A 14,324-nucleotide genomic window follows, 5' to 3' on the forward strand; every position below is an offset into this window, starting at 1 on the left:
GCTGTCCTCACTGGGTTTTCTGAGCTCCCTTAAGGGCTTTGCATTAGCAACAGAAAAGAGACCTTCTGGTGTCACTTCTGCCCCGGTGACAAAAGAGCCAATATATACTCAGCCCCATGTTGCATCAATTCTCTTGCTTTGGTCCAAGTGTCCTCCTCCTCATTATCCTTCTATCTCCTCACTGTGTGTTAAATTCACTTGTTCTCTCCGGCTTGCCACAGGCACTTATCAGCCCTCACCATATGGGTTAATATTGCTGTCATTTTTAATGAAATCCATTTATTGTAAGGAGATGGATATGTGGGTTTTGTGGTCTCTTGTGAGACAATGACTACGTTGTGATTTCTTCATGGCCATTACCAAAAAAACCCCTTTTTTAGATAGGGATAGATAGGGACTCTATCACGTGAAGTAGAAATATGCAGTGTTAACGCTAAGGAACAGTATCCCATAACAAAGCACATCCTTGCCTTTCAGGGATGGGAAATATATCTAATCCCTGACTGCTATTTTAAAAAAATGTAAAAAAAAAAAATCCTTAAGGTCCAGTTTCTCTTTTTGCTTGCACTTAATTTAATTCCTCTACATAATTTTAGATTATCCACATCATTTACAGCAAGTAAACATATATAGCTTACTAGTGGAATCACATCTAGATGTAGGATTTCATGCTTCATTAATATTTATTATGGTCTTCAGCTCACACTGGAAAGTTACACAAATGCATTCTGTATCCAGTAACAAAATAGTAAAATACCAAAACTATCATAACCAACTTTTAAAGATAATTCCTGAAGCAGATGTTCACAAACAGACAATTTTTATTAAAATAACAGTGGGAAGGAGCTTGCTTTTGTTTGTTTGGCCCTCAAGGAAATTAAAAAGCCTTTCTATAATTTTGATTATAACTTCGAGAGGATTTTATTGTACCAAGGATGTGGTTGCATGAAGGATGGAAACCTTAAGGGTTTAAAACCTGTTTTTAAAAGCTACAAACTGAACTTCTCTTGTTAATCTTAGGAAACAAAGTCCTGTGGCAATTTTCTTCTCTAATGTGCAGAACATGTAGGTCTGTTATAAAAACCAATAATACAAAAATGGCACCCACTTCTTCAACACATCTGCTCCCTGAGCATATGTAAGGAGTATCTGCAGATTCCTGTGACTAAAATAAGTACCTACGATTAATCCTACTGGGGCAGAACAATGGAGGAGTAGTAGGTTCTTGCACTTTTTTTTTTTCATTATCAATAAAATAATTTACCTCCATTTTAGACCGTGAAAATCTAGGGAAACTTTTGCTATTGGCTTCAAGTCTCCATTGAGCTGAAGAATGTTGGCATCAGCGGTGAAATTTCACTGGGATTTTGTGATGGTGCTATCTTGAGGATGTCTTCTCAAAATACATCCTTTGCACTGGTATAGCTTGTAGGAACAAGTACAAAAATTACTAGTAATGATATTTTTCTGCTACAGAAAGAACTTGATCTGACTTCTAGAGCAAGTTTGAAGAATAGGGAACTAGAGAAACTCTTCTTTTTCTGAATCCTTGTGTACACTGTTCAGAAAGATACTAGGAGGCGAGGGAGACATGACCGTCCAAAATTCAACAGTGTCCCTTTTGTGAGGTGGTTTTTCAGAATAGAACTACCATTATCCATGCATTTGCATGTATTGAGAAGCAGCTAAAGCTTTGCTTATGATAGATGGGAAAGAGGCTATGTCCGTTGACTGTGCACAGGACTATGAACAAATGACTGTTAAGGTCTAATTCCAGTTATTCGTGGGGGCCTCCAGAAGGTCATGGGACCTCTGTAAAATTGAGATCGTAGGCGTTTATGTGTATGTCTACCTATTGTGTATTTATAAAGTGGTTGTAGGTGTGCGTGTAATGTACATCTATGCACTCAGCAGGGTACACCTGTCTCTAGATTAATGGCATGCCCCAGGGCTGTGGTCCACAGTTATCCAAAAAAAGGGGCTTGTTAGACCACGCTGCAGCTTCTGTGTCCTTTGCACAGAAGCCAAGTGGCGGAGGTAAGGGGTGGTGAGAGGATGGTGCGTGTCTGGTCTCATGTTGCCATGAATTCAGGATGTAGCTGAGGGCACTGGCAAGGACCTGGGCTTTCGGAAGCTCTGCTGGAGAAGCACCCTTGACATTTTGAACAAGCTGCCTTTCAGACCCCTGTGAATTAAAATACACTTGAAGAAAATTTAAGTTGCTAAAGAACTGAAACTAAAAGGCCCAACTTAACAGAAACTTAGTAGTGACAAAACCAGCACAAAATACTCCAACATATGGCCAATTTGGGAATAAAGGATGGCAATAACTGGTTGATAAAGGAAGACTAAAGCATCATGTTTTACCCAGCAGGAGTGAGAAAACAGGTTTAGAGTGGTAGGAGTTGCATAAATGTTTAATTATGATGAACAAAATATTGATTCAGTGGTCTCAATAGTGCACTGCTAAGTTTGAGGGGTTATTCTTGAATGCTTACCAACGTCTGTTATTAAAATAATTTTTGTTTATTTGAAAGACTTAAGAAAAACAGAGATATGAGAGGTTTTTATCCAAACTGAAATGAAAACCACTTGCATTTCTTTAACTAAGTACAAGGGTTTAGGAAACAAGAAGATATGCAAAAGTGATTATCAGCCCTGCAGTATCTTGAAAGCTTGTGGAGGAGTTATTGTTGATGCTCTGCGTTCTGTAGGATCAGGCTTGTATTTTGCCTTCTGAGCTGCAGATCACACAACTGGTAGCAATGGGACAAGGGAAATAATTTACCAAAAAGAAGAGGCTGTAGCTATCGGTTTCCTTCAAAGCATCTTAACGTAAATGATTAAGGATAGAAATAGAAACAGAATATTTGAGACCTGAACTTAGAGTGATTACTGGCAGGAAGAGAAGTACCTGTGGTTGTACAGCAGTGGGCTGATATTTCTGGAGACAGGTACACCGAAATGGCAGCAGAGCTCTTCAGAATGGTGGTGGAGCACTTGCAATAGACAGTAGATGGTGCGGGCTTTTCTGGAAGAGGGTTTCTTACAAAAACGGCTGATAGTCGGAATTTGGATGCTGGGAGGTGGGCGTACTGTATTCCTCTGATCTCTGTTGTTTTGTGCAGTTGTGGACACTGAGAGCACAGTTCATAAAACTCTGGCAGCATTTACTCAGAACCCAAGTGCTAGCCTGGCTTTAGGTTCAGATCCAAATTTTGCATTAGTCTCTATTTGAAACCAATAAACCTGTATCTGCCTCTTCTGGCCTGTGTTTATTAGAAATACTTTATATGCATTTTTTTTAAAATCATGTTTCATATAGGAGGACTCTTCCCTCAGAGTGGTTCATCTATAAGGAGCAGAGTACTCATGAAGATTTGGGACGTGGTTTGATCTCATTTATATTGATGAATCATAGAGCTATGATTCCAGATTTGGCACTAGGAGAAACTAGATATTAACACCTGTGCCATTTTTTTCTGCACACCGTTTTCTGACAAAGTAAGTTTCAATTTAATGATACTGTTACTTACCACTGTCATCTCTTCTTGATTTGCAGATGGGCTTCTTCCGCCGGAGGTACAAAGAAATTATTGAGGCTGAAAAGAGCAGAAAGGAGAATGAAGATAGTTGGGACTGGGTCCAGAAAAATCAGTGAACTGCCCGCGAAAACTAAAGCCCAGTCATGTGACACGTGCTTGCTAGCCTATAGGTCCTGCTCTCGTATCTTCCATATGTGGAAGAAGGAATCTTCTCCAGATTTTTCGGAGACCCCGTTGATGCTGTGTCTTTATCACTCCAACAGGCTAGGGAACATATCCTGAGGCAACCACTGCAACCATGTCAGGTGACTGGAGCGATTTACACTTCATTTAAGAGCTGAACTTTGAACTTTGGTAACCAAGCTGCAGTGCAGAGCAATATTTATGAATCCAACTATGTGGTATACCCTCAGGGGAAGACTGTTACCTAAAAATATTTTTTATAAATATAAGCTTTTTATATTGATTATGTCTTTATATTTGTATCAATGTTTTATAGTTTCTATTGAATAGCTATATAGTTCACTCAAGCACTGATATCTGGCTAAATCCTTGGAAATACATATATGTATATATAAATCCTATTGTACTTTTAAACTTCGATGCAAGGGAGAAAAGAGAGATTTGCAGATCAAAGTAGCTGAAATCCTCATATGCTTAATTCACAAGGCTTGGTAATGTTGTATATAGACCATTTAATGGCAATAAGCCAAAGTCTTTTCACTATCTCTTTTTTTGAGTTGAATTTGGTGTTTGATTTATAAACTAAAGAACCTAAAGTATTACACAGATGTGACGTTCTGTATCTGCGTCTGTCCGTTACTGGCTTGAATGGGAGAGGATGAAAACGCTTCCTTGGTGACATGTAGTAAGGCTTGTAGCTTGCTTTGGCACACTGAAGAAAGCATCACAGAATGTTTTCCTTTGGGAATTTTTCTCTTGCAGTCTCTAGTACTTTGACAGTGGCCTAGGACTGTACAATTGAGATACCAGAAGGATATCATTGGGCCAGCCACTATGGCATTGACAAATTCCTTGGAATTAAAAAAAAATAAAATGGGGCCGTATTAATATTAATGTTAAGAAGGATAGTTTTTAAGCTACTGTTAATGATTGTGATCTGTTGCTATCAAAGCAAGTGATAAATTGCTACAAGCTATGAGCATATTATACCTGCCTTGTGAGTTTCATACACGAGTCATAAGTTTGTTTATATAATAATTTTAAGAGAAATAAGTAGATGCAAGGGTTAAAATGTTTGGATCTTTGGATCTTGAGATTCCCTATCAGGGTGTTCCAAGTACTGAATGTCATCATTCCTCAAGCATTAAGAAGGAGGTTTAGTCAAGGTGCAGACGTTACTGGATTTCAGATCGCCACTTTGTTCACTGGTAATTCCTTAGCAAATCATTTGTTGAATTAGAAGAAACTTAGTTGTAATTAATTCAACCATGTTTCTTCAAAAAGCTCTTGGATTTCTGAATAGTAATAGTGGAACTCTGTAAGACTTGGTTTTAGATTCTGCTTGTACTTTGCACCTTGTGTAAATAAGAAGTAAGTGTCACGTTGGTATAAAATCCATGTAAGGGAAAGAAGGGTCAAGCTCTGTGGTAGAAGGTGAAGGAGAAACAGGAATGAATGGTTGCAGGATGTCTCCTTCCATAAGGGTAAGATAAAAGAACTGCTGGAAGTTTGGAAACTTGAATGCAGAGAACATGCAAGAAATCTGCTTGAGAACAGGTCTTATTCTTGCTCTTCCTTGCCAAATTCATTATAGCTTCAAATTTAAAAAAATTAACCACGTCCATGTTCCTGTTTGCTCCCCCCCCGGCATTAAGTGCCTGCTATTACTACAGCATTGATCAATATTTATTAACTTAACTATCTGCACCCATTAGGCAGAAAATGGTTTTTAAGTGAATGAAGTGTATTGATTCAACGTTTGACAAGAAAAGCTATTAGTCTATTCAGTTATCTTTCTTAAAACAATCATTGGTGATTTGACAGATTTCATATAACAAATGATCACTTAAGCCAGAATCTGAAAAAAACTGCTGAGGCGAAATCCTGTTACAACCACATGTAGTGGACTGCAGATTTTTCATCAGAGTGCAAAAACAAGAGGCTGATGGCCTTTGACTGCACAGCTGTATTAGAGGCTACTGAATTCCTCACAGTATGATATTTCTGACATCAATTAGTTTTGCTGGTATTTAAACCTAATGTAAACCTCTCTAAAACTGAGCCCAAAAAGTAAATTTGCTGAAAAAATAATTCAGGGGACAAGTGAAACTATTTGTGAATTTAACTGAATTTGAAAGTTTCCATCCAAAAAAAGGAGGAAATTCCCTTTGAAAAGTGGAAATGCCTCATTTCCACTTTTTAAATGAAAATTTACTTTCAGATCTGCCAAAAATGCTTCATTACAATATTTTAAAAAATCAAGATTAGTTATTCCTTTGAAACATCTTTTTAAAGTATATGAAGAAAAGAGTTTAAAAAGGTAAAATACCCATTTAGCATTTCATATTGTTAGACAACTGGGGTTTTTTTTGGCTCAAGGCAAAAATGTTTTTCTTACTTGGTTAAAGTAAAAAACAAATAAAAGTAAATCCCATTTGATTGAGCCCACACTGGACTTTTTTGATCTCTGACTTGAATTGTCTGCTATTGATCCAGCACAAATCGTCACTCATTGAAAATCTAGTTGTTGGCCAGATTAGTGACATATTCTTGAAATAATCCATAAATTCTTAGTATCATCACTGTTAGGTACTCAGTAGTTCTGTTGTCACAGATGCTTTTGTTTTTATATGTATACTCTTCATAATTTTTTTCTTTTCTTTTTTTTTGTCAAATTCCATTGTGGCTCTTGCTTGGTTCCAGTTAGGATAGTCAGATTTGACAATGAAACATACCAGTACTTAGTGTTAAAATCCTGTAGATGCATGTTTCCACTCCTTAAAAAGCAACCAAAAAAAAAACCCCACTAATATCGGTTGGTTGCAATCAGTTTCTAACCCAATAATCTTATGAAAACGTAATATACTTCAAGAATGTGTAGAAAATAACTGTGCTATAGATCTGCTGTTTTTTTTTTTTTAAATTAAGAAATCGTAATAAAAGTAATTGTATCAAAATCTAGAGACATGGTTGCTTTGGAACTTGCTTCTAGGGCTCTGTAAGTCCCCATCTGTCAGCTGCTTGTTAGTTCCTTTGTGCTGTACCGCTTGCGCAGCAGAGCTGGGGGAAGTCATTGTACCGGTTCTCTCCAGTTAATCCATTTCAGGACAAAGTCATCAATTGTCTTGGACAACTTCATTGAAAGGTTTGCTGAATTGGTATGGCATTTTTTTTGCAGCGGGCTCACTTTGCACTGGCTCTAAGCTACACAGGTGGAAGCTTAAAAGTGGGGCAGTAATGTTTTCAAATCCATCATCTGGCATCTGAGAGATCTTTTGTTTATGCCCTGAAGCTTGTAATGTGCAGGGTGTCTTCTTATGGATAGTACCCTTGAAGTTGCTTTTACGGTAGGAAGAAAACAATCTCCGAAAAATATGATCAGGAAGGAAGGGGGGGGGGAATTAAGGAAAAATTCACTTAATGCAGAGCCTGTGCTGTTGCAACCCCATTTAATTTCTGTCTTAACATCAAGAAGATCAGAGTCATTTCAGAGTTTTGGTGGCCCACAGCACAGGGATGAATTTCACTTCCCAAGAGCTGAAAGCATTTGCCACCTTTCACGGCATGTTTTGTGACCATTTCGTTTGAAAACCGAGGATCTGCTCTTGGAGGTGAATTTCCATCAGTTCACCCCAAGCAACGGTAGGGCTAGTGTACTCTGAGGCTGTCACTAGTATGCTCTGGTACTTGGCTGTTGCAGCCAACAAAAATACTAGCTATGTTTTTCTGAATAAACCTAGTTTTTAATTTGCTTAATTACAATGAGGAAGTCAGCAAACTGCAGAAAATACTGGAGCAGCCTCTGGACTGAAGTCACCTCACAAATCATTTGGATTATCTGAGAGATAAATTGTGCTTGATGTGAACCCCAAGCCTGTAAACCATTTAAGCCACCCTTTCATCTCGAAGGGGCAAAGGCTTTTGCAATGCCGAGTGTACCAGCGAGGGCAACCCTCTCTGCCTTCATACACAAGTGGGAAGGACCCTACATACAAGCCAGTGATGTGCAGGTAACTTGGCTTGCTGAAAGCAACAGTTGTGCAAAGATGGTGTTTGGCAATACTTAGTATCGACTTTCTTGAATGTCTTCTGTTCATGGGCACACTTTGGAGTCTTGCACAAGTTTAAAGCATAGTATCCATGTGGCGTGGGAATATATAATACTGCTTTCACTAAAGGATTAAGGGAGTCATACAACTAATTTCTACCTTTGTCCAAGTTCATCCACTTGCTAGGGTTTCTTGGATATAAATGAAAGTAGGCTTTGGTTCATTTAGTGTACATTGATTAAACTGGCATTGAAGACTATAATTGCTTTTGGAGCATGGTTTGCATACGCAGTAGGGTACCCGCACCATTGTCACTCCTTTTTCTTAGAATGTCACTCCTTATGTATTGTAAAATTGTGTGTTTCTTTTTGTGAACTTGTGGTTGGAAGAATGTGTTCACTCTTATTGATGTCACCTGTATTTAGAAGCTCGTGTTCACCTGTATTCTAATTCACTTGCACTGTTTTGGAAATGTCAGGTTTACAAAAATACAACTTTTTGGAATAAAAAGTGGCTGCAAAATTATCCTTATAATATCATTTTTTCACTTATTGTCCTTGTCAGCTCAAGTATTTTTCCATTAATCGGGTGAGACATTTTCTCATGTATGTTTGAATTAAATGGTATGTGCATGTGTTTATCTGCGTGTGGATAATGGACATCTTTTATCATAATTCTGTGACTTGTATAAAATCAAGCTATTTGGAGACTAAAAGTATAACTGGCTTGACTACAATATTGTAAAACCGTGGAAATAAAATAATAGCAGTGGGAATTATTTATATTTCAACAGTATTGCTCTATCAACATCAAATAAAACCCCACGTGGTGGTGATACTGCCCTATGATAAGAGTGTCAACCTGTATAACTTGAGTTCTGTTTCAATCTGTATGAATTTGGATGAAAGTCAAATTATTCAGCTTCACGTATGCTTTCTGGAAGGATTTATATTCTGTGAGTAGCTAAATAATACATTTGAAAGATTTTCTTCAACTCCATACATCCCCATGCTTTGTCAAAGGGAGTAGAAGCTGGATAGAAGCGGTAAAAAAAGCTGATGGAGTTCTATGGCTGTGGTGTACCTCTTTGTATTTCTAATACCCGTTAGAGGTCCCATCGAAGTTTTCTCATCATTTTGCAGATGGGCGAAACCTCTGTGGTAAGATACGAACTGACCTGAACCTTCATTCTAAAACAAAACCGAAAAACTGAACCTGAAATTTCAGACTCTCCCTTTCCTCAGCTTCAGCTCCGTTCTCTGCATTTTGTGGAGACCCTCTGTGTAAGTGTTTAAATGTTCTCCAGCCATACAGAAACAGCCTGTTTCCTCTGCGTTAGGCCGTCGGCTGAATATCTAAGAACAGGCTGGGCAGAGTTAGGACCTAACCTGTGGCTTGGAGCACATTTGTACTGGTGGAAGACCACAGCTTTACGTACCACAAAGCCAAAGGCATTAGGAGAGCTCCAAGTAGATGTGGGTCCTGGCATGTAGGTAGCACCCTTCAAAGTAAAAACATGCTCAGTCAGGAAAGCTTTCTTCAGGGGAAAGAAAACATGGTTGGACAAAAGTGGTAGGAGGAGGATGCTGCCGAGAGGAACGCAATGCACAGTTTGCTTTTGGAGATTAGTGGAAGCTTTAGTGCAGCAGCAGCTAAAATAATAACCAGAGATTTTTAGATGTACTCATACCTTTTTCTTATCGTGCGAGCCTGTGTGTGTGCGTGCGTGTGTGTGTGTGTGTAAGCAGGCGGTGGCTGTCCCCTCCTGGGGAGGGAGGATTGATGAGCGAACACTGCCCTCTGTGGGGCTCGCTCGCCTTTTTTCTTTTTAACGAGCAGAGAACAGCAGTCTGTACATCCCAGGATTTTGTGTGTTGCCTTCGCCCCTAAGTGGCTTTTAAGAACCTCTTAGGACTTCTACGACAAAGTGGCTTTGTTTTAGAAAACAAACCCGAAACCTTTTGCAGATTTGTTTCTTCCGGTTTCACCAAGAAGGGAAAAACTAGATCGCAACTAGATCAAAATTCAAGAAAAGGAAGACGTTCTTTTACCGCAGCAAAACCAGCTCATTTGTTAGCATGCTGCTCAGCCTGGCTGGTGTGTAGGACTGCAGTCGGTCTGACGTTTCGGCTTCCTACGCTGGCCATTGGCCTGCTCTTAGGATTGGACGTAACGGGAGCTCCTCCGCTAGATCTTTTCCATTTAGTAGTGAAATACCCCATGAGAAAGAGATAAGTGACTCTTCCCCACACCTTTTGGGTCTGGTGGGGTGGATACCGACCTGGGTAGTCCTAGGTAAGATGTTTTGATTTGATTAAAATTTTGAGTGCCCGTTACACACTAGGTATTGAGTGCCAGAATGACTAAGGAGAGTGTCGTGGGAGTCATTAAAGATGCAAAGTAGATCTTACGGTCCTCTGGCCCCAGTTGGCTTGCTACCAGAATTAGAATACGACAAAAGCAGCTATTTTTTTGAAGATTCAGATGCACAAATGGATTTAAGGTCATGTGACTGATCACTTTTGCACATTCAGGGTTTTAACATTTTAAATGGCTGCAAATGGAGGTTTTATGTGCAAGTGGTTTTGACAGAAGTAAAGCATGATAGTGGCGAAATGAATCATCTTAACAAAAGAACAATGGAAATTAGTTTTTCATGTGTTAGCCATGCTATAATTTCCTGTGACTGTCTGAAAGGATTAATTCATGGATTTCCAGTTCATTTCTTCTTTGCTTTTGATGTAGTTAGTGTCGTTTTAATGCCTGAACTTCTAGATGTGCAATGTTTTGGTAAGTTAACCAGCAGTTCAACAGCTGTAAAGAATCAGAAATTAATGAAGTAGTAACCCTGAACAGAGATTTCCCTGCTGCAGATATGTATTCAGATATGATGTATTGACTATCATGAAATTATTCTAGATTTATACTAACACAAGTGAGAAGGGACTCAAACAGGCTCCCTTGAAGCTGAAGGACACACATCATGAGACAAGCTTTGCACTAATCTGCATAAATGGTAATATACAGTAATTTCTGTCATTTAAACACTATTCCTCTGGGTTTGCTATCTGAGAGCTGTGTAATTCAATCCTAATGATGCCGCTCTGTGCTATATTCAGAAAGAGAAAAGGAATAGTAAAAAAGTGATCACTTTATCCAGCAAAGAGACCACTTCATAGGGAGGATATAGTCTGTCCTAGACCAGTCTCTTAATGGAGATATGGGGCATTTGAGAACTGGACACCATCTGCCCCCTTACCTTTATCTCACTTGAATAATCAAGCTGATGGCTAAAATTCCTATTATGTATTTTGCTGTGTTGCTTTTAGGGGGACAGCACAGAATAGGAAGCTGGCAATGAAGTGATTACCTAGTAAGAGATCAGAATACCTGCTCGGTATTAAATTCATGAAGTCTAGGGTTGGACAGAAGATGATAGAAATGGGGTAAAATAGTTTTCCCCATTTTAATTTTCAGGGTGGGGGGTGAGAGACTGCATCTAACTGTGAGAAAATACAAGTTGTTTGTGAGATTGCCAAATGCCAATGTCAAGGTAGTGTGTTGCCCTGTTTCTTAGCTCAAGACTGTGTCCATGACATGGCTTCATCAAGGTGAGATTCATGCTTCAGCTTGACCAGGTGGCACATGTCACCCTACAGTAACCTTGTCTCATACTCCACTGCCTGCTCAACGGTGCTTGTCCCACTCTCACTCCCGTCCTACAGAATCTACCAACTTTTTCACCTGACCTCCTCTTATTTTTCTCCTCTGCTTCATAAGTGTTATTACCCTTTTCTCTCAATTTGTCTGAATAGGAGTGCTAACTTATATTTAAGTTATTTTTGCTAACTTGTACTAAGTTTGAAATATGTCACTTTTGTTTTAGACCCAAAGAAAGATTTGTCCTTCTGAAAACGTGGCAGTTTTCCTGACTACATCAGTAGTTCTGAAGCCTGCGGGAGGTTGTCGGGCGCTGTGGTCCTTTCCTAGGCTTCCTTTTCATCTAAGTTATTAACCAGGTTGAAGCATACCTTGTCAGAACACTAATGAATGTGAAGTGGTAGGTAGGTAGATAGATAGATAGATAGATAGATAGATAGATGTGTGATCAATAGCTAGATACATGTGTGTATGACTGAAAATTATTTTGGAAGTCGACAAATCATATAAAAAGGCTAAGCCTGCCAAAGCCTCAGCCCTTCAGAATAATGTAAACATTTTATTTGGAAATTCTGAAATGCAATTAGGAGCATGGGATTGGAAGGTCCTCAAGTCCAGTCTCCTATTTTCATTGGCAACTACTCCATATATTTCCTTTCATGGACTAATTGAACAAGGTCCAGTAGAACCAGTTAAATATCTTCTCCTTATTATTCTTGCTAAAAGACTATTCTAGCACCTCATTTTGATAGTGCTCTTAATGGTCATTTTCCTTCCAATTTGTTCTCTTGCCAACAAGGTCTTTTAATTTAAATAGCTCCCTTCCTTCCTTCCTGTTCTGAGTTGATCTTTCTTGAATATGGGTGACCAGAAAAAGACTCTGTTTTCCTGGTGAGGTATTAAATTCCTCGCCCAGTGCCTTGTATATCACATAAGACTGGCTCTCCTGGCTCCATGAAGGTTACCAGCTCTCTATGAGATGTCTTGAATGATGAGGGACATTGAAAACTCTAACACAAACAACCTTACTCAAGAGCTTTTCATCTACCATTTTGTGGAGTCTGCAACCCAAGTATCATATGTGCCCCATGGAGAAGGTTGTTATGAGCTGAAGGGAACCATCCCATGGCTGTGTCTGGAGCTGTAGATCTTTGGAGCATGATACCTTCATGCTAGGTGAGCTGGAAGGGAATCAGAGAGGTTCTCCATGGGAGGCTTTGGCTGTATTTTGACAGAAGTTAGCTGAAACTGATACATAAATGCATAAAGCAGTTTGACTTTAGTGAGTATTTTCATCAAAAAATTCCCAACTCGCGCTGACCACGTGCTAGGTGACCAAAACACCCATTGGTCTTATTTATGCTTGGAGTCTTTCCTAAAATACCGTACACGTAAAGCACCATTAATTATTGTCTAATTACTTTCAGCAATGCGGTATGGGCAGAAAAAAAGTGCTCTGAGATTGGGAAGTTGTCAATTATAGCTGATTATTAAGGGGCCAGGTGCACGTTTTATTTAACAAGATAAAAATGTCCCCAGATGTTGAGTATCTGAAAGTTCATAACCACACAGCTATTTGGTAGTTGACGTGCCAAAGTCACCTTCAGTAGGTACTCATTTAAGATGGCCCTTTTTTTCTTGTGCAATAGTGTTTGGATTGGCATATGAGCACATTGCCCAATGAAATCTGCTCCTCTTTCTCTCTCTGAGTCCCAGGCTAATTTACCTTAGTATGCCCTGGAAATGTTATTTGAATTGATTTATTTGGTTAATTTTCTGACTAGAATAGCTGTCACGTACTTCTGAGTGCTGGCATACTATACAGAGAACACAGTCTTACAACAGAGTGATAGAATCTTAGCAGTATTTTTAAAAATAATGACTTATTTTGGTGACAGGTATCAAAAGCTGACATACGCTATGAAAGGGACGCTGTTATCAAACATTTCTGTTTGGAATAATCTTTTCTTCAATAAAATGAAAAATAAAATGGCCAAAATGTAAAGCACACATTTTCTAAGGAAAGAATCATGTAGGCAAAGTGCCATGAAAGAATCTGGAGTTATTTCTTTCTGTCTTGATTTCTTTCACTAGTTAACCCTTGTTGTTGTTATTCCTTGGGAGAGTAGCATTGGGTTTAGGCTAAGGCTCTTGGAAATTGCTTAAGTACTATTTACTAACTCAGTTGGACTAGATGATCGGTGTTGGTTCCTTCCAAGTTAACTATTCTATTCTGTTCTAGTTCAATGATTTTTCAATTAACGAAGACCTATATGACTGATTTAAATGCAGCTTTGCATTTATATATGTATTGTATTTATAGCTGTAAATTTTTTAGAGATATTTCCATAATGCCTGGTGTGGAGAATTCTAGATGGATTAAACTGCTTTTATAATGGTACAGAATCCTACCATTCTTATGAAGAAGTCATGCATGCACCTTTACACTGGCAAAATGGGTCTGCCCTCAGTGGTTAGGGTGTGTATGTGTAAATTGGGGCAGTTCTGGGGTATGGAGAATACACAGGAAAATACTCAGACTTTACCTCATTGATTTTGCTTTCAATGGGAAACCGACTGACATGTAAAAGAGAAATCCACTAATGGTTATTAAAAAAAATAGATCACCTCTGGCTCAGGAAATCCCAGTGATTTCTGCACTGGAGGCAGGACGAGTGTACTGAGGAAATGTCAGTCCCCACTTGACCTGTTCTTTTTCCTTCATGTCTGCCCCCAGGCAGTGTTGGAGACAGACATGATGCTGGGCGAGATGGACCTTAGGTCTGGTGCAGACCAGGCATTTGTATAGCCTCATGGCTTTCAACTGGCCTCCATCAGCAAGGCAGGGGCAGGAAATTCTTCAGATGAGGTATAGCACTAGAGAACT

The 14,324-nt window shown here is 39.1% G+C and overlaps 1 protein-coding gene across 1 annotated transcript in view; it reads left to right on the forward strand.

Moving 5' to 3' along the window:
- Positions 1-5,966, forward strand: part of ITGA9 (integrin subunit alpha 9) — a 233,274-nt gene extending 227,308 nt beyond the window's left edge. Inside the window, exon 28 of the mRNA XM_076330800.1 lies at positions 3,563-5,966. Coding sequence (XP_076186915.1) covers positions 3,563-3,661 — 99 coding nt within the window. The 3' untranslated portion in view covers positions 3,662-5,966. The remainder of the gene's footprint in view (positions 1-3,562) is intronic.
- The last annotated feature ends 8,358 nt before the right edge of the window (positions 5,967-14,324 follow it).

The sequence above is a fragment of the Aptenodytes patagonicus genome, chromosome 2, assembly GCF_965638725.1.
Source record: "Aptenodytes patagonicus chromosome 2, bAptPat1.pri.cur, whole genome shotgun sequence".
Classification (NCBI taxonomy): domain Eukaryota; kingdom Metazoa; phylum Chordata; class Aves; order Sphenisciformes; family Spheniscidae; genus Aptenodytes; species Aptenodytes patagonicus.